Below are 19,046 nucleotides of genomic sequence, written 5' to 3' on the forward strand. Positions count from 1 at the left end.
AGTTAGTGAAAATAAATAAATTATATGAAGAATATTTTTCTATCAATGAAAAAATATTTTTAATCTTATTATGTTTTACAAAAAAAGAATAGTTATTATTATTATTATTTAATTTTTTACATTATAAAAAACTTATTTAAAATTTTAGCAACACTTCATGAGCTCTTTCCACCAAAAATCATGGGTAAAGCGGAAGGAAATAGAATATGATGAGACTCCAAGATTTTGTCAACTTCTCCTTAAATTTTGCAAGTACTTTAAATTTAAATAAAATTTAAAAACAGAAACAAATGAAATATATTAGATATTTAATATTTAATTTTATTAAATATAATTAAGTTAAAGAGGGAAAAGTAAGACTTCAAGATATTTCACCTTAATTAAGAAGCATGTTAAAAGTTAAAATTAAATTTTCAAAGGTAAAAAATTCTAAATAAAATATAAATTTCGATTTACAATTTAGTAATATGTTACAAAGCTAGAAAAAGTTACCTGACTCAACTAGGTATATTAATCTTAAAAGAGTAATGATTTAGACTTACAATATAGTAACATGTTATTAATCTTTTTTTTTACTGGAATATGTTATTAATTACTCTTATACTAAAAGTTAAATTATTAATACAGCAAAAATGATTATCATTTGTATCGCGTTCCAATGCTCACCAAACAGAAATGGAAGGAAAACCGAAAAAAACTGTGTTTAGTTTAATAGATTTCCAAATAGAATCTAAGTCGAGATGGGAAACGATTAAAATTAGATTTGAAAAAAACACAAAGTATGAAGGCAACATCGACAAGCAAAAATGTATAATTGAACATGTGTAAAAAAGTTATTAAAGTTTAAACATGGTCTTTTAAATTTAAGACAAAATAACTTTTAGTCTTCCAAGTATGATTTTTTTCTTGTTCAAAATTTGGAAATATCCGCTTTTAACCTTTCGTCATGAACGACGTTATACTTGCTGTTAATGTAACTAATGGTGTCCATGTCATAACATGCATTAGAATAATACACTCATAACTAAAAAAAAAAGTTGAAATCAAATTGATGTAAACATGAAATGAATAGGTGTAACAACACAGGTTTTTTTAATAATGCATCAAAAAGTGTAAATATTTTTTTTAAAAAAAGTTAGTAGTCAAAACAGGGATTCAGTAAAATAACCTAGAAAGTTAAAATGTGGGATTGTCTAATATGAAGTAGGCGAGTTGGTGGTACACCCCACGAACCATTTAAAATTACGGTTAGATATATTATTAAAATATTTAATGGTTGAGATTAAAGAAAAATCTAATGAGTTTCAATTTTTTAATTAATATACCTAATTAAATTGTAACAAAAGCAAACCTAATTCAAGACTCAGACTCCTTCGTCTTTGCGCCTCCACCCCCGCAAATCCTCGATGATGCTATTTACGCCGATTGACACCACACTCCTCAAAAAGCACCTTGGACCTCCTCATCAAAGAAGTGGAGAAGAAAGTCCATCAAAGGTCGGAGATTAGAGAGGACACAACGAAGATGGTGAAGAAGGCTCCACGGTTGCCGTTGATGAAGTAAAGGGATAGCACGGAGAGAGAAATGGAGGAAATAGAGAAGCATGAAAAAAGGATGGTGGCAGCGATGCGTTACTAGGATCGACAGACAAAGACAAATGATGGGAAAAAGAAGCCTACCACATACGACAATTGAAAATCGCCACAATACTTTTTTTGGGTCTCTTTCCCTCGATTTCTTCTCTCTGTTTATATTGTTATGCTGGTTTTGGATCGAATGGGAAACCGCCGCAGCGACACTTTGCGGAGGTTTCCAACAACTCATGATTTTTTTTTGGTCTTTTTCCCACAATTTCTTTTCTATTTATATTGTTATGATGATTTTTTTTAATATAGGTTCATGTCAATTTTGGATCGATGGGATCCGTTTTTCGTGTTGTTTTTTAGTTCTCTCCTATGTTGGCTCCCTTGTTATTTTAGTTCTCTTCTATGCTGGATCCTTGTTTTAGTTCTCTTCTGTTCTGGCAACTTTATTGTCGTTTTTTTATGGCGGTGTGCGTTGATGGGTTGAGAGTGATTTTAGATTGAATGCGAGAGTGGTTTTCATGGTTGAAAGCAGGTGGAAATGGTAAGGGAGGATGAAACTTACACGGGGGAGAAGCATTAGCCTGAGAGCTGATTAATTATTTTTCCTATTAATTATTTTCAAGTAATGTTTTTTCTTAATTATTTCTCTTATTCCGGTTAAAAATCTGCTGCATCAAGTCATTCTGGTGGTATATACTGGTGTACCGTGTACCACCAACTTAAAGTGCGTGTTTGTTTTCCCATTTCACTATGCGGACACACTTTCTAAAGCTCAGTTTTGTGAGAAGCTACAAATTCCAACTTTTAGCTGAACGTTTTTTGTAGGTTTTAAACGGAAAAACAAACACTAAAAATGTGTTTGTGTTGTTCAAGTAAGGTCCCTTTGGTCCAACTAACTCTTAAACTAAGATGTCAGTCATGTATTTCACCCTTACAATAAATGACGAGAAGATATCTTTCTTTCTTCCACCTCTAGAAAGTACTTAGGCCAGCACACAAATATCCATGTTTGGGCAAAACGGTCTAACATTATATAACAACTGAGGTCTTGAATATCATACTAAATATGTGAACCCATTCAGGTCCAACAAATTCAAACGCTGTGTAAATATGGGAGGGGAGCAAATGGAATAAAATAATATAAAATAGTAGAGTATCTGTATTCTGAGACAAACATAAACAACTGTAAGTAAAACTAACCGCAAGAATACAATTTGCACTAAGCACCTAGAGTGCATTTAAGTATCTAAGCACTTGCTCATTGAACTCAAAGCTCACTGAATTCCAAGCTGAAATTGAAACTAAGCACTTGCATGACATGTCGTCTGCAATTCTCTTTACAACATGCTCCTAAAACAAGAACATTAGTTCTAGATGTTACTCATTTTGAAAGCTTATGATCAGCAGCATGACACAAAGACTACTGAGAAAGATTTTAACCAAGACATGTGAACTCTTACATTCATGGAAGCTTAAAATTTCAGCTTCAGGGCTTGTGAAGTTTGAAGCCAAAAACTCTCGGGACATAGCTCTGTGATGGTTTCTGTGGCTTTAGTTGTCCATAAGTCATCAAGAACAGATGAGGAAATGTAGTTCCAAAATAAGCTCCATCAATGTCTAAAACACAATTAAGGAAGTTCAGAAGTACAGGGTAGTGTGTCACCATAAACACAGGCCACAGTTATATATCACAAAATATATAGAGAATTAGAGAGTCCAATCCTCGTAAAATTCACAAACATGCAAGGATTTAATGATTAGTTAAATAAAATGAACACAAAACAAAAATGAACAGAATAATATTTGCCTGCATTTAAACTTTAGAGTGTTCATTGTTCTGCAGCTTCTTTTTTTTATCCACGAAACCTTTTAGGATTTACATGATTTTGGTAACATGTTTCTATAGTCACTTGTCAAAAGATCTAGACAATGAACCCCATAACTAAATCATTCATAATTTAAACATATACTCTCAATTCCATTATAGACCAGCTTAGTTGTGTATATTAGCAATGCATTCAATTGAGAGAAATCTTTTAAAAATAAATAAGAAGAATTCCCAGCCTTGTTCTAGGCATTTGAGAATGTAGTTTAAGATCCACCGGAAAATTTATTCCACATTGAAAATGAAACATAACATATAATGTGTGTGAAAGAGAGGGATAGGGAGAGGTGAATCACCAAAAAAACCAAAACATAAAAAGAAACATCCAAACAAACATGACAGTTGGGAGATCAATACATATGTATTTCACAGTCAAAACCAAAAAGAGGAGAGATGCACAAGACACAAATGAATAAGAAAAACATTCTAATAAATGTTGATGCATAACAACTATAACCCACACAAGTTCAATAATATAACATATAAGGATACTGCCTTGATACTTGGACCGAGGATAGTAAATGTCTTCACACCTAGGGCAGTATATTTTCACAGTACTAGACCTAGGGATGTCTGACTGACCAACTGGAATACAAGGTTGTCCAGAGCAGTAAACTCGTGGGCATCTGCCAAAATCATAGTTCTTGTACTTGTCCAGCTGTGAAAATTCCAATATCATCAACACTACAAACCTTGATGAAAGAATAATAAAATCATAGCAATTAGCGACAGAGAAATCTTACCATTGCAGCCATTCCTTTGCTTGTCAATATGTACCGGGCATGAATCAGACCATAAAGCATCTCGGCTGCTGATTCAATTAACTCATTCTGTTCCTCGGTAAACATGTCACCTACACAATCCGACCAATCCAATTTAGACTTGAACAATTGGTCCTGTTTGGATAAATTTTTCAATAAGAACTTATAGGAGAAGAAAATAAGGTAAAGTGAATCAAGGTTCTCCTGTGAGTTAAAATTAGCTTGTGCATAAACTAAAATAAGCTTTTGGAGAAGCTAAATGAGAGAGCTTCTATAAATTAACTTATGCATAAGCAAATTTTAACTTAATTCTTTTTACCCTTTTATTTTCTCCTTGTGTAATTACAAAGGCTTATTGAGAAGTTTATCCAATCACAGCCGAAGTACAGAATGATCAAATACACATAATCCATACTGCATACATGCAAGCACACAATTTGAATCACAACATAGTTAGCATGCATTGCGAGTATCACGAAAACAAACTGAATCCAATATAGCTACGCATTTTGGACTTGAAAAGTATGAAAAACATAATCAAAAAGCTTACCATGGGACGATTCAACATCCAAAATCAAATCCAGAGCATAATCATAGTAAGGCACTTGACTGCTCAATCCACACAGGTTGAAGTCGTCCTGGATGTAATCGTCATCAACCTCGCAGAAGAATTCATTTCCTCTCAAATTGCAGAACCACGAGATCCACGATGTGTCATCTCCGTCGGAGCCACTAACATCAGACTCCTCGCTGTCTGTTTCAGATTCCTCTGCATCCAACAACGCATGTAAAACAAAGTCAGCTCACTATTCACTCTATATCACACTTCACCTCTATACTTCTTTTACGAATCAATTTTCACCGTGTTTTCACGTCTCAAAAACCCTATTGGAATCTCATTCAGCATCTCTACGCTATTTTTGCAATAAATAAAAGTAAAAAACCGAAGTCACGAGTAATTGATAGCGCGAATTAACATAACCCTAAGTGAGTATAAAGACACAGCTAAATATTTAAAGGATTAGGATTCGGTTAGTGAGATTGGCATTGAAAAGAGATCAGATCGTAAGAGAAAAGGAGAAATCGCGAACCGTCGGAAGCGTTGGAATTCTTGGAGATAGGGGCGGTGACGGAGGCGGAGCGGGAGTCCTTGGCGGCGGCTAAGAGGGAAGAGGAGGAGCGGTCCTTGCCGTTGATGGCGGCGGCTCTGGATGTGGAAGGCGAGGAACGTTCAAGCTGTTTATCGAGGACGTCGTTGATTCGCTTCCGATCAACGGAAGTTACCTCCGATTTGGATCCGACGCCTCCTCGCTCTCTGTACATAACTGTCGCCGGTCAGATGATTCGACTCGATTCCTTTGGATTCTCAACTGATCATAACGACGCCGTTGCAGACAGGCGGACAGCTAGGGTTTTGAGGTTCAGCTTCAGGGATGATGCAATTTACAATTTACAGACGCAGACAATGATTCCCCGTTTCGGTTCGTTTCTATTCCTCGCAATTTTTTTTTTCTTTTTCTACATTTATTGCTTTTCATAAGGGGAAGATATTTTTCATTCTTTAAGGTACAGTATTTCGTTTTTTTTATCACTTTGATTTACGTTTATTTTCTTTACAAAACATACAAAAAATTCCAACTCATTATTATTAACTGAAATTGAGTGAAAAACTAAGAAAAAAAATAAAATATATTTTCAATTAAAATAAGTGATTTTTTGTTTTTTTTTTGTGTTTTTCATTTTTTAAAAGTTAAAATCACCGCTTTTATTCAGTATAAAATGAGTTTTTTTTTGTTCTTATGAAAAAAAAATTCTTTAATCTCCATCTCTTCAAAATCTAAAATTGCTATATTTTTAATATTTCAAGAATTTTGAATTTTTTTAAAGATATTACATGTTCACGTTATATTATATCATATACATTGGTAAATATCACATGAGATAGTTATTTAATCTTTCGTTAAACATAGTTGATAAGTGTCCCGTTACTAAAATATAATAATTTCATATATTTTTATGGTTGAAAACTACAGAATTTTTTTTATAATAACTATATGTATATCATAAGTTTGTGAACTAAAATAATAATTATCTGAAAAATAATATAAAAAATAATTTTGATTTATTAGTTCTAGAAGTGTAAAAATTGTTATACTAGCAATTAAAAAAATAACTGTTAAACTATACTATTTTTTTACCTCAGCAATATAAATGTACCAGCAATGTTTGAGAATAATTGATCCATTTGTGAAGTACACCTAAGCGATCAATTAAATTTATTTATATGGCCACTTTGAATTTTTCATTATTTTTAATTTTTAATTTTTAAGGTGACAATATTCATTCAATTACTCCTTAAAGTACATAATGGAAGCATTTATTTTATTTAAATGTATTTTTTTATAACTATATTATAGGTGAAATAAAATTGTCCTTAAAAATTCTCTCAAGAATTTATTAAAATAAATAAAACCAAATACTTAAATTTGATATCATCATATTTACTAAGGTTAGAAACTATAATAGGATTATAAAATAATTATATCATATTTAAATAAAATAAATTTTGATGATTATATACTAAGTAAAAACTTTTATGCCTTCAACCAATAAAAAATTATTAGCATTGATGTAACTTTTTAAAATAGTTATTTTAAAAATTAAAAAAAATATCATACATGCTATATGATAAAATAATTGTATAAAATTATGTATAATCTATTTTCTCTAAATTTTAGTTATTGTCTTTAATTCTTTATAAAAAAAATTTACTATATATATCCCGTCATGATTCCCAATACATGTCCATCGTATGTTTTAATGAAAAGTTTCTATCATTAAATTCTCGATTAATATTATTAAGACATTGATTACCATTTTTTTTATAAAATATGTACTCATTTTTTAAAATTTGAACGTGAACAAACTATGATTTCACTTAAAAAAAACACTGTGACTTCATATCCTAAAGGGGAACAAATTTTTATTTTTAACCTGTAATTACAGTAATCATTAATGTCTCGATGGTAAACTCAATCACAGAAAAACTTTCACCGGTTATTTCATCATTTCTGTTTTTTTTTTTTCAATTCTCTTGGTGTTGTCCACTTAGTTTATATTAATATTTAATTTTGTGATATGATTTGTAAGAATAACAGGAAGGGAAAAAACAACATAAAAATTAGGTCCTAAATCATAAGAATCTGCCGAAGGTGGGTATAGCATGCCAGCAACATTTTGTCCCAAATACTTGCACGTTAGCAGGGAGGAAAACCCCAACTTTGATTAGCACTAATTGAGCTGTTTCATTGCATCTTTCTTTATATTATTGTAGTATGTAAAAAAAATATTTACCAAAAAGAACGTAAAAAAAAAGAATTTTTAAGTAACTATATTATTAATACAAAATATCTAATAACTTTATTAATAACTAATTTCTATAAAAAAATATGATTAATCACCGTTAATATGATTAATACATTTCTTTTATTTACAGAAGTTGAATTGAACACATTGTTTAAGAAATATGAGTCGATTACATCCAACAAAATACTTCTAATTACTTAAAAAAAAACAAATAAAAGCTGATTTATATGTTTGACATCTGAAATACTGTTTTTCTAATTAATATTTTTTTTCTTTTGTTTTTCGAAGAGCTGTCTTGTATTTTTTATTTGATATGTAGGAATCATACCCAGGAGTTAACAACAAATGAGCTGTCTATATACAAACTATAGGTTAGTTTCTGCGAATAGCTAATTTGATTGAAAATGGCTTTTTAAATAATCTACAAAATTTTCTACAAATAGTAAATAGCGCCAGGGTACACTTTATTAGTTCGGAGGTTAATAAAGTGGCAAATTGAAATACTAGAATCTGATACTTCTAGTTTAAACTTTACACTTGCGCTTTCTTGTACATGATATTGGCCCCATCCCCCATTCACCAATTGGAGAATTGAAAAAAAAGAAAAATCGATTATGTAAAGAATAAATAATCTCTTCATAATCCGAGTCTTAAAAAAGGGAAACATGCAAAACAGACGTGGATCGATCATTGCAACTTCAATCATAATTGATACTATCCAGTAAGCTGTTTCAAATACATCGAGAATAAAAATAAAAAAAATTAAAATTAGAAATTAAAATTTTAAAATGTATTAATTCAAGTAATATTTTAAAAAATATTAAAAATTATTTATTAAACAGTCAAATAAATTTTTTAACTTATAAAAAAAATAAAAAATTAGTTGAAATGTCTTACCATATCCAACTCCCGAATGACTAGTAATAACTAACATCTTGGCAAGACTAGGCTTGCAGAAGCTCCAAAGGGATGAAAGGTGGAGCAAACTGCAAAATATGATCTTCACCCGAAACCCACAAAATAAAAGCATTTGGCCAGTGTATATGAACTTTAGTTTTATTAGGAAAGGAGTTCCTGCAAGATATCATCATCAGCTAGCTTTTCTATATATGCAACAGCAAACAAAACAGATGGGGCTATCATATTCACCTTCTTTGACTTTCCATACAGCCAGCATAACCTCATCAGCAAACGCCAAGCAGACTCCTCCCTGCCAACAAATTTTCTTGATTATGAGAGGGAAAAAAGTCACATTCAGAGTATAAATATGATTTTCTGATCTTTTATCCTCTTAAGATAGTATTAAATGATCCTTAATTAGCTATGCAATCATTGCTTGCACGTATAAGTACGAACTTATTTACTACGCTTTTAATTAACGATTTCAATAAAACAAAGATTAGCCATGCATGCACCTTACAGCAGTTAAAATGTACCTGCCAGTAGTTCTTCGTTTTTACCATCTGTGGTATATCTTGTGTTCTAAGTCTTTCTGTCCGAACAAGATAACCTGTGTCATATATCCCTGTATCACATTCACATGCTAAGATATATATTAATATAAACACAAAGTAGAAACCACTAGCAATCAGTAATATTTTTCGTTTGTCAAACATGCCAAATGGAAGAAGCTAGAGGATTATGTTTCAATAAGCTGATATCATTTTTTTTTTTCAAATATAGTTAAAATGAGAGCAACTTTACGGCACAACAGCGGAAATCAAAGATTGTGTAATAAGGATTGAATCTGCAATAACAATTACCTAAATCCTAGGACAATATATGGAACACATGCAAGGAATGATTGAATCTGCTAGCAGAAACAAAGCCTTGTTGAATTTATCACACGAGCAAAAAGAAAAAAGAGGACGTGCAGATGAGGCAAACAAGATTGATGACAAAAGATAGGAAATTTACCCAAAACTTGAACAGTTTCTATCTCTCAAATCTTTTTTCAGTGCGATAATCTAACTGCGTCATAAGAAATTATAGTCTCATATTGTCAAGGCAACATAACAAGCAACTAGAAAACAAAAATAAGAGGGTGAGATTAACTATAACACAGGATAGAGCTTGGACTATGTCAACCTCACGACTTGTCTTTAACTCCACATAAAATCTCTTTCCATCATTAGTTGAATCACAACAGTCCATCTCAGCACCCATCAAGATAGAGTGAGCTCCTAATTTCGTCTTAATTACAGAACAGAATTCAACATTAGCATCCACATGATGTATCCCCTCTCCATCTGCTCTTCTTCTAGGATCTTCAGTAACATCTAATTTTGCAAAATACGTTAATTTAAAGGTTTATCCAATAAAAAAAATTTAACAAAATGAATGCAAAAAGTGGGAATAAATATTCTATTTTGCCTACCACTTAAAACGTTCCCACTTGTGATTTTAAGCTTGGATTGGATAGTTGGAAGTTGCAACGTTCAAGTTCCCCCCTTGGGGAATTTCAGCTTGCATGCAAATTATTTCTTCAACTTGGGCAACGTGAGCTCAACGTTTTAATAAAATCTTGGACATCGTTGGCAGCGTGTGAAAACCGTCAAAGCTTATTGGGCGCGCTGTCCTGTGCATGTAAAAAGTAAAAAGTAAAAAAAACAGTCTCACGCTTGTTTTTTGGTGCTTAACATCAAGGCAAAAGTGCGTAATCTAAATGTGAGGTGATCCATCTAATATAACAACGCTGAGCTCTATATGACATTTTGGCTTTCAAAGTAATTCACCTGCCATTTTATTTATTTCTTATCCAATAATTAATGGAGAAGAAAAATCAATCTTCACGATACTTTTGAAAATTGTATACATATAGACTATAGAGACATGGTCTGCTGGATCAATTGGTTTATTAGTGTGAGTCTTGATTGCTTTGCTGTGGTGGATGATTTTATACCTATTATCTAGTATGAAGTATGAACGTGGGTACGCTGTTGGTTAACGAGTGGTTGTGAGTGGTAGTGATTATTTGAATGAGTTTAATAGGTTCACCACTAATCACGTTTGAGACCATGGGTGTGGACGTGTGATGGCTCAAAGACATTCATGCTGCACTTTGCATTCAGGAGATGAATGAAGCATGACCATGTCATGTGTGAGTCTATGTGAATTTTTACGTGATGCCATGATGGTTCTAGTGTGCGAGTGTCATTTTATTGATTAAATGGTACAATTTTAATGTTAGTTTCTTTTACTAATTTTTTTTGTTTGATTTTGGTATGATGGACAAAGAACTTAGTAGAAAATTATAGTATCATAAGTTATTTTAAGATTTTTCTTTTCTTTTTTTCAAAAACTAGAGAAAAAAAGTTAGTAAATTTATATGAAACTATTATTTTTGCATGTGTACTGTACCAAATAAATGTTTATTTTATACAACTAAAATTTATGATAAATAAATATCTTTAAATATATATACTATATTATAATATATATTGTGATATATTATTATTATTATTAATTTATTCTTAAAATATTGAAATTAAAGTTAAAACTATATATATATATATATATATATATATATATATATATATATATATATATATATATATATATATATATATATTAAAATTTGATGTTGGAGAAGTAAAGTCTACCACTTCATGAGAGATGATAGCGGAGAAGGTGAATGTGAACAAGTAGATTGTTTACAACTTTTTATATAAAGAAATTATGAAAAATAAAATTATAAACAATTTTTTTATCCAAGTCATTTTTGGCTCCCCCATTTTTTTTAAGCTCTGCCACTGCTGAGTACTAAATACATTCAACAAAATACTTCTAATTATTTAAAAAAACAAGTCAAAGCTGGTTTATATGTTTGACATAAAAAATACTCTCTCCGCACTCAAAATAATAATCATCTTAGTTTGTTTTATATTGACCAAGAAAAATAATAAATAGATAAAAGGGATAATAATTTTACAAAATTAATCTTATATAATCATTAATTCATTTATAAATTTTATTATCCATGCTAATATTATAAGGAACTAGGGGAAAAAAGCATCTAGTGCCTCTCTAAAATTTATAAAAATAAAAATAATTGGGTAATTTTTAGTATGTGAATGGGGTGTAAGTTGATTTAAAAAATAGTTATAGGAACAAAAAAGAAATTTGAAAATATGATTTTAGGGATAAAATGAGAAAAAATATATATATACACCAAAACATCATATTCTCTTTGCATAAGTGGTAAAACACAATTAATTTTACATTGAAAAGCTTTTTTCTTTCTAAACATTTTTTTTATTTTCTGAAGACATGTGTATATATATAAACTATAGGTTAGTTTCTGTCAACAGCTAATTCGATGGAAGATGGCTTATTAAATTAAACTACAAAATTGTCTTCAACGAAAATTTATCATAATAGCTCCAGTGTACAATTCATTAGTTCGGAATAATAAAGTCGTTAACGTTACATTTGTTCTTTCGTGTATATGATATTGGCCCCATCCCCATTCCCTAATTGATGATTTGAAAAGGAAAAAAAAAACGATTATGTAAAGAATAAATAATCTCGTTCCTCATCAAAACCCGGGTCTTAAAAAAAGGTTACATGCAAAACAGGCGAGAATCGTACATTGCAACTTTGATTATAATTGATACCCAGTAATGTGTTACAAATATCATTTAAAAGGCTGGCAACGAATTTTGACAAGTTCAGTATTCGCCTCTAAAACAAATGATTTCCGTATCCAAATAACAACTTCTATAATATGTTATTAACATAAATTGGTTTTCGTATTTACTTAGTGTTCTCCAATATCTAATTGTTTCGACTAGGTTAATGCATTTTTCAAGTTTTCCAAACTTAAGTTTAGAAAATGGATGCATAAAGCTGAAAAGAACTATATTCCAACTAAGTAGGGCCATAATATTTCCACAAATTTCTATGGAGATGCAAATGCAATTCTCAGCACTCACAGAGGGTGCCCCTATACTAAAAATTCGTGGACTGATCAAAGCGGAGGGGAAAAATCCAGGGTTGATTCCCCTTCGTATATTGAATTGTTTAAATAATAATAACTGTTAAGGTCTCCAAATTTTCAGAAAAGCTCCAGATGACTAGTAATTACATCTGGGCAAGACTGGGCTTGCAGAAGCTCTAAACGGTTGAAAGGTGGAGCAAACTGCAAAATATAATCTTCACCTGAAACCCAAAAACATACACATTAACAAACACAAAATAAAAGCATTTGGTCATTATATGAACTGTATTTTTATTAGAAAAGGAGTTCCTGCAAGACATCATCAGCTTTTCTATGTATGCAACAGCAAACAAAACATATGGGGCTATTATATTCACCTTCTTTGACTGTTCCATACAGCCAGCATAATACCTCATCAGCAAACGCCAAGCAGACTCCTCCCTGCCAACAAATATTGTTGATTATGAGAGGAAAACAGGTCACATTCAGCATTTTCAGAGTTTAAATATGATTTCTGACGTATCATCCTATTAAGAAGTATTAAATCATCCTTAATTAGCTATGCAATGTGATTGCACATATATGTAAGTACTTAGTTAGACATATTTGCTGATGTTGGAGAAGGAAACATTTGGAACATCCTCTGAGACCCACAGGGAAGTTTACTATAATTTTAATTAACTAATGCAATAGCCGACCAAAACAAAAATTAGCCACCATGCACCTCACAGCAGTTAAAATGTACCTGCCAGTAGTTCTTCATTTTCACTCTCTGTGTTATATCTTTGGTTCTAAGCCTCTCTGTCCGAACTAGACGACCTGCATCATCCCTGTATCAGAGCTAAGTTATTAACATACACACAGGGTAGAAACCACAAGCAGTATAATTTTTTCATTTGCCAGAGACATGCCAAATGAAAGAAGAGGATTATTTCAATGAGCTGAAATCAATCTTTCCAAATGTAGTTGAACTGAGTAACTTTTCAGCACAATGTTAAAGGAAAATCAAAGATTGTGAAACACTGTAATGATAAGAAAGAGAAACAATTACCTAAATCCTATGACAATATATGGAACACCTGCCAGGAATGACTGAATCTGCAAGCAGAAACAGAGGCTTGTTAAATTTATCACACTAGAGAAAACGAGCACATGGAGATAAAAGTGAAAAGGATTGATGACAAAAGATAGGAAATGTACCCAAAACTTCAACAGTTTCTCCCTCTCGAATCTTTCCTCGGTGTGATAATTTAACTGCATCATATGAAATGACAGTTGTATATCGTCAAGCCAACATAAATGCACTATTAGAAAAGAAAAATAAGAGCTGAGATTAAAGTATAACACCAGACAGCCGGAAATATGTCAACCTCACAACTTGTCTTTAACTCCACATAAAATCTCTTTCCTTCATTAGTTGAATCACAGCAATCCATCTCAGCACCCATTAATATGCGGTGAGCTCCTAACTTTGTCTTAATCACGGCACAGAATTCAGCATTGGCATCAACATGATGTATTCCCTCTCCATCTGCTCTATTAGGATCTTCGGTTGCAAGGCTCTCAAAACAATATCCTACATAACATCTAATTGCCAAACACATTAAATTGCTTGTCTAATAAAAAATTTAAAAAAGTGAAAGCAAAAAGTGGGAACTGGAAAGGAATCTTCTATTTTATATACTAGTTAAATAGAAAGCAAAACATCATATATTTAAAAATTAAACACAGTTCTTTTTCCTTTTTTTTCCTTCCACTTTCAAAATTAAATATTTCTTTGAGTGCATTTAGTTTTATACATTGCCAATATCTTCCCATGTCAATTAACTTGAAGTTTCCAGCTTGATTTCAAAGTCTAAGGCATTATTTCCAACCATGATGAGGGAAAAAGATGGTGGCAAGTGGAGGCAAACCATTTTAATCAGCTTGATACCACAGTCACACCCTTCCCCTGAGCAAGATGCTTTTCCATTTTCCCTAACATCTAGCCTTTTTTGTTTTATTGATAACATTTTCTATCACACAGATGAACAAACCGAGATCATCTGCCTTGATTGCTACTCCATTGACTATATTAAATATTTACAAATCTAAACATCATAAATAAAAAGGCATGTAATCCTACCTCCTGCGATCTAAATCACTTTGAGGTCTTTCTGGTAATTTATGCACATCAAGATAGACAACACCATTCCTTTTGTGCACTCCCATTTCCCAAGGCTCATGACGGATATAAGCTGTTGCCAGTATCTGAAAAGACAGGAATACTTAGTTAATACTCATCACTTGTTAAATTGAACAGCACACAACTCACAAGGTTATCACCACTTCACTTAGAAAAGATTCTGGCCAAGAGCAAACAATTCAAAATGAATAATTACCTTGTTAAGGTTATTACGGAATGTCTGCAAAAATGAAACAAGATTGATGTATGACCATCAGAAATTAATTCAGCAACATATTAAAATATTTTGAAAATATAGATCAGGATATACTTCATACCACAAAATGAATGTTTTGAAGAGGGATATTTTTGTCTCTAATGCAAGCAAGAAGATCGCCAAAGCCCTCTGAGCCTAAGTCTGCTTTTCAAATTAACAACAGAAGAAAAAGATTACTAACATAAATAGTGGTGTACAATTGAACATTGTTTCTCATGCACAAATCATCCAAGTAGCATTTCAAAATCTAACTAAATTCACAAACCATAAGATTAGATTATAGACAAATTACATACCTTTTTTGGGAATGTATGTATCATAACCTTCATTCAAATCAGCTCCAACATCCTCAGTAATATGGCGCTTAAAAAGTCTCTAAATAAACAGGAAAAAAGAAAGTGCTTAAATGAGCATAATATCACAGCAACCCATTGCAAAGAGAACCAAACAAAAAGAAATCAAATAATTAAGGATCTCAAACAGCTTACCAAACTACGATCGTCAAAGTATACTTCTCCGCCTTCGACACGACTATAACAAGCAACTTCACAAGGCTATCAGAATAATCAACAAGAGATAATCAGAACATATGCATCCAGAAGGGCAATTTAAAAAGAATACACCAAACAAATATGTTAAGAAAATAAGACAGGAAAAGCATAGAAGCTTCAATATTTAAATCAAACAGAATCATTTGCTTTTACAATACAAACCTGATAATTCCTTTAATCCTTTTCCTTTCCTCGCCAAATAAGACATAATGAGAAAGGTATAAAATTGAGATATAAAAACTCAATCTTCATAGCAATTTCTCAAATTCTTAAAGCAAATTGACCATTAAATTGCTTGATGCAGAAGCAGTTAAATATAGGAAAATGGCATTCCCCTACCTCCTGAAAAGCAATGCACTTTCGTGATAGAGTTTCTTCACTTTTTGAAAGCTTCAACTCAGAGACAAATCGCTCATCATGGCGGCCATTCTGAAACCTATTTCCGTACCCAAAATTCTGCCTCTGGGGATATGGTCCAGGACGAGGAAGAAGGCCAGCTCCTCTATCATTTTGCCAACGACCACGGCCAAAGCCCCCTCTACCCTGATTATTCACATTGCGGGTGGCAGGCAATACTGCCAGAGAAAATCACATCTTGCCATAAAACGAATTAAGAAATAAAATCAACAATAACATTTTTTTAATTCATCATCAATTTTCAACTGCTGCAACAAAACCAAAGCACCATCACAGAATAAATCCCTAAAATACCTTGTAACACAGTTAAGTACCATTTAAACTCAAGAAAACAAACAAACAACAGCAAAGCCTTTTCCATGAAGCAGGGTTTACTGCATAGATCATGGGACGCCATAATATTTTATTGTGAATCATATCTACCTACAAACATTAACCACTAAATCCTTCTTAATTAATTTGCTTATAGTTTTTCTTGGTCTCCCTCAACCTCTAGTCATAGAATTGCACTCCATCTGATTCACTCTCCATAATTCTACCGTTTCCTCCACACATGCTAGAGCCACCTAAGTTGAGATTCTATCATTTTTTTTTTCTACTATATATAATGCATCCCTTCCCAAGTAACACATGCTATATTTTTTCGTTAACAAACATAGTAATCCTATTATATCCTAAAACTCCATATCAAAACAGGATAGGTTCATACGTGAGCAACAACACTAACTAACACGCACTGTTGAATTTCTAAACCGTAAAAACCTTCTACCCTGGCAAATGAATGATAATCACGGAAAGTAGCAAACAATTGTTCAACGCACACTTCAACGAAGGAAAAAAAACAAAAGAGAGAGGAAAATTTACCAGGAATGGGGTAAGGACTTCTAGCGAGGGTTTTACAGTAATCTTCGTTATCGGAGCCAAACAGATCTTTGTCTTCGTAGTCGTGATGGTGATGCGCGCGGGCCTTGGCGCTATCTACGACGTCGCCATTCTCGTCGTCGTCTTCGGCGCCGCTGCTGGCGCTGCCGCTGGCGGAGGAGGAGTCGGCGGCGGCGTCGCTGGCTTTGGAGGAAGAGGCAGAAGAGGAACCGGAGGACGATGAGGAAGAGGAAGCGACGGAGGAAGAAGAAGAGGAACCGGAGGAGTGGGACCCGTTGTCGTTGTCGGAATCTTCGCCGAATAGATCCTTCTCCGTGAAATCCATTCGACACGCTTTTCGCGTTTCAGTGGAATGCAATGCTCACCAAGCATTCTTCATTTTCTAGTTTCTTCTCTCTTTTAGTGGACCAGAACTCACTGATCCAGCCCATCCTCTTTTGGCCCAATAAAACAATAGTGGGTACACCATACATATCAACCGGACAATTGCTTTGGGCACCAGGAAAATTGCTTGTCCACCCATTGCTTTTTGTCAATTATGTTATAAAATAATTAATGTCGTTATATATAATACTAAAATTTATAATCTATATTTAATGCACATGTAAATTTACATAATAAATTTTGTGACAATTAATTTTGGTGCATTAAAAATATTAAAACAAAATTAATTGTCACAAAATTTATTATATAAATTTACATGTACGTTAAATATACATTAGAAATTTTAGTGTTATATATAATGAAATTAATTATTTTATAATATAATTATTCTATTAGTTTAGTTGGTTAGAGTATCGTGTTAATAACTATGAAAGTCATAGATTCGAATCTTGCATAAGTCATTAATTTGTAAAATATTTTAAAAAAATGCAATCCCTATGGATTGGCAAAATAATTAACGTCACTATATATAACACTAATTTTTTTTTCTAATATGACAATCAATTTTGTTCTAATATATTTAGTGCGCCAAAATTAATTGCCACAATTTATTATGTAAATTTACATGTGCATTAAATATACACTAGAAGTTTTAGTGTTATATATAGCAATATTAATTATTTTATAATATAATTGATCTATTAGCTCAGTTGATTAGAGTGTCGTGTTAATAACTTAAAAGTTACATGAATCCTATATGGACCGTTAATTTTAAATTAATTCGTAAAATATTTTTAAAAAAAATAAAAAAAAAATATATGTATGGCCCATAGATTTCCAATCCATAATGGGTCCATATGAATTATGGATCCATAAATTTTCCAAGGTTAATTTTGGAAAAATGGAAAAACAATGGGTGCACAAGCAATTTACCTGGTGCACAAAGCAATTGCCTATCAATTGATATCCTATTTTAATTTTTTTGTCCAAATAAAATGTATTAATAATGATACAAGGGGTACCAACCCAAAGGAAATACATAGGTGTATATGTATATATGTTTCCCTGCAGCCAAGGTTACAAGTCATTTAACTACAAGACCAACAATAAATGAAGAATAACTCGGGGCAATAAAAACATCCTCCCAAGAACATAACATGTCCTTATCTAATCACACCAATCCACAAAAGTTCCTTATGTCCATAACCACGTATAGTTGCCATTTTCTCCCCCCTAATTGCACTTAATATGTTATCATGTGTTTCAGAAGTTCCTGATAAAACCAATTGAGCATCAATCCATCAACCCCCACATTTGTTCCCTCAACTCATAAATGCTACATGTCTGTGACTATATTGCTCACCAAACCAACAATTCCAAGGCAACCCAAATCAATTCCCAAAACATATATATGCAATGTATATAATCCAATAGTTCCCTTCCCCATCAAGAATCACGTTCAAAAAACTATTACATGCATGACATAATTCTCTTCCCAGAACAATGATAGCCCCCCAAGCACGATAAAATCTATCACTATTTACAAATGTTTGAGACACCAGACAAGGTTTGAATACCATTAAAAAAAGGGAAATATGAACCTATTAGCTTTTGTAGATAACCAATCCCACACTCTATACCAGATGATTTCAATTCTAGCATCAAAGTCCTTCCTCTCACCATTAAAAATAATTTTATTCCTATGAACCTAAAGAAACCACGCCACTTCACACCAAAGAACTCTCCAAGGCGAGCTTTTGTTCTTCCCACCCCACGGCCAGGCATGCCGAGATAGATTCACCTTTGCCTCTACGTGTTGGATCCAAGAAATGTC

General features: G+C 32.3%; 2 protein-coding genes across 5 annotated transcripts; both read right to left on the reverse strand.

Moving 5' to 3' along the window:
* Positions 1-2,597: 2,597 nt before the first annotated feature.
* On the reverse strand, positions 2,598-5,794 carry LOC100799304 (putative casein kinase II subunit beta). 3 transcript variants are annotated; one of them, NM_001357441.1, is made up of 6 exons: positions 5,324-5,730; positions 4,783-5,001; positions 4,215-4,324; positions 3,964-4,129; positions 3,047-3,203; positions 2,598-2,936 (listed from the first exon to the last, which is right to left on the reverse strand). In NM_001357441.1, the coding sequence occupies exons 1-5, from the start codon at positions 5,553-5,555 to the stop codon at positions 3,073-3,075; spliced, it is 858 nt and encodes a 285-aa protein (NP_001344370.1). In that variant the 5' UTR covers positions 5,556-5,730; the 3' UTR covers positions 2,598-2,936; positions 3,047-3,072. The 3 variants fall into 3 exon arrangements, 2 of the variants coding, with proteins under 2 accessions (NP_001344370.1, NP_001344369.1); NM_001357440.1 differs by having other exon boundaries at positions 2,598-3,203; positions 5,324-5,732; XR_005892443.1 differs by having other exon boundaries at positions 2,713-2,936; positions 3,047-4,129; positions 5,324-5,794.
* A 6,667-nt stretch (positions 5,795-12,461) lies between these two features.
* On the reverse strand, positions 12,462-17,197 carry LOC100798780 (NAD-capped RNA hydrolase DXO1). 2 transcript variants are annotated; one of them, XM_003517343.5, is made up of 13 exons: positions 16,811-17,197; positions 15,869-16,104; positions 15,467-15,532; positions 15,275-15,353; positions 15,040-15,119; positions 14,919-14,942; positions 14,663-14,787; positions 13,908-14,124; positions 13,738-13,791; positions 13,589-13,635; positions 13,283-13,367; positions 12,915-12,978; positions 12,462-12,758 (listed from the first exon to the last, which is right to left on the reverse strand). In XM_003517343.5, the coding sequence occupies exons 1-13, from the start codon at positions 17,151-17,153 to the stop codon at positions 12,655-12,657; spliced, it is 1,524 nt and encodes a 507-aa protein (XP_003517391.1). In that variant the 5' UTR covers positions 17,154-17,197; the 3' UTR covers positions 12,462-12,654. The 2 variants fall into 2 exon arrangements, with proteins under 2 accessions (XP_003517391.1, XP_006573706.1); XM_006573643.4 differs by having other exon boundaries at positions 15,040-15,122; positions 16,811-17,195.
* Positions 17,198-19,046: the final 1,849 nt, after the last annotated feature.

Source organism: Glycine max, chromosome 1, assembly GCF_000004515.6.
Source record: "Glycine max cultivar Williams 82 chromosome 1, Glycine_max_v4.0, whole genome shotgun sequence".
NCBI lineage: Eukaryota > Viridiplantae > Streptophyta > Magnoliopsida > Fabales > Fabaceae > Glycine > Glycine max.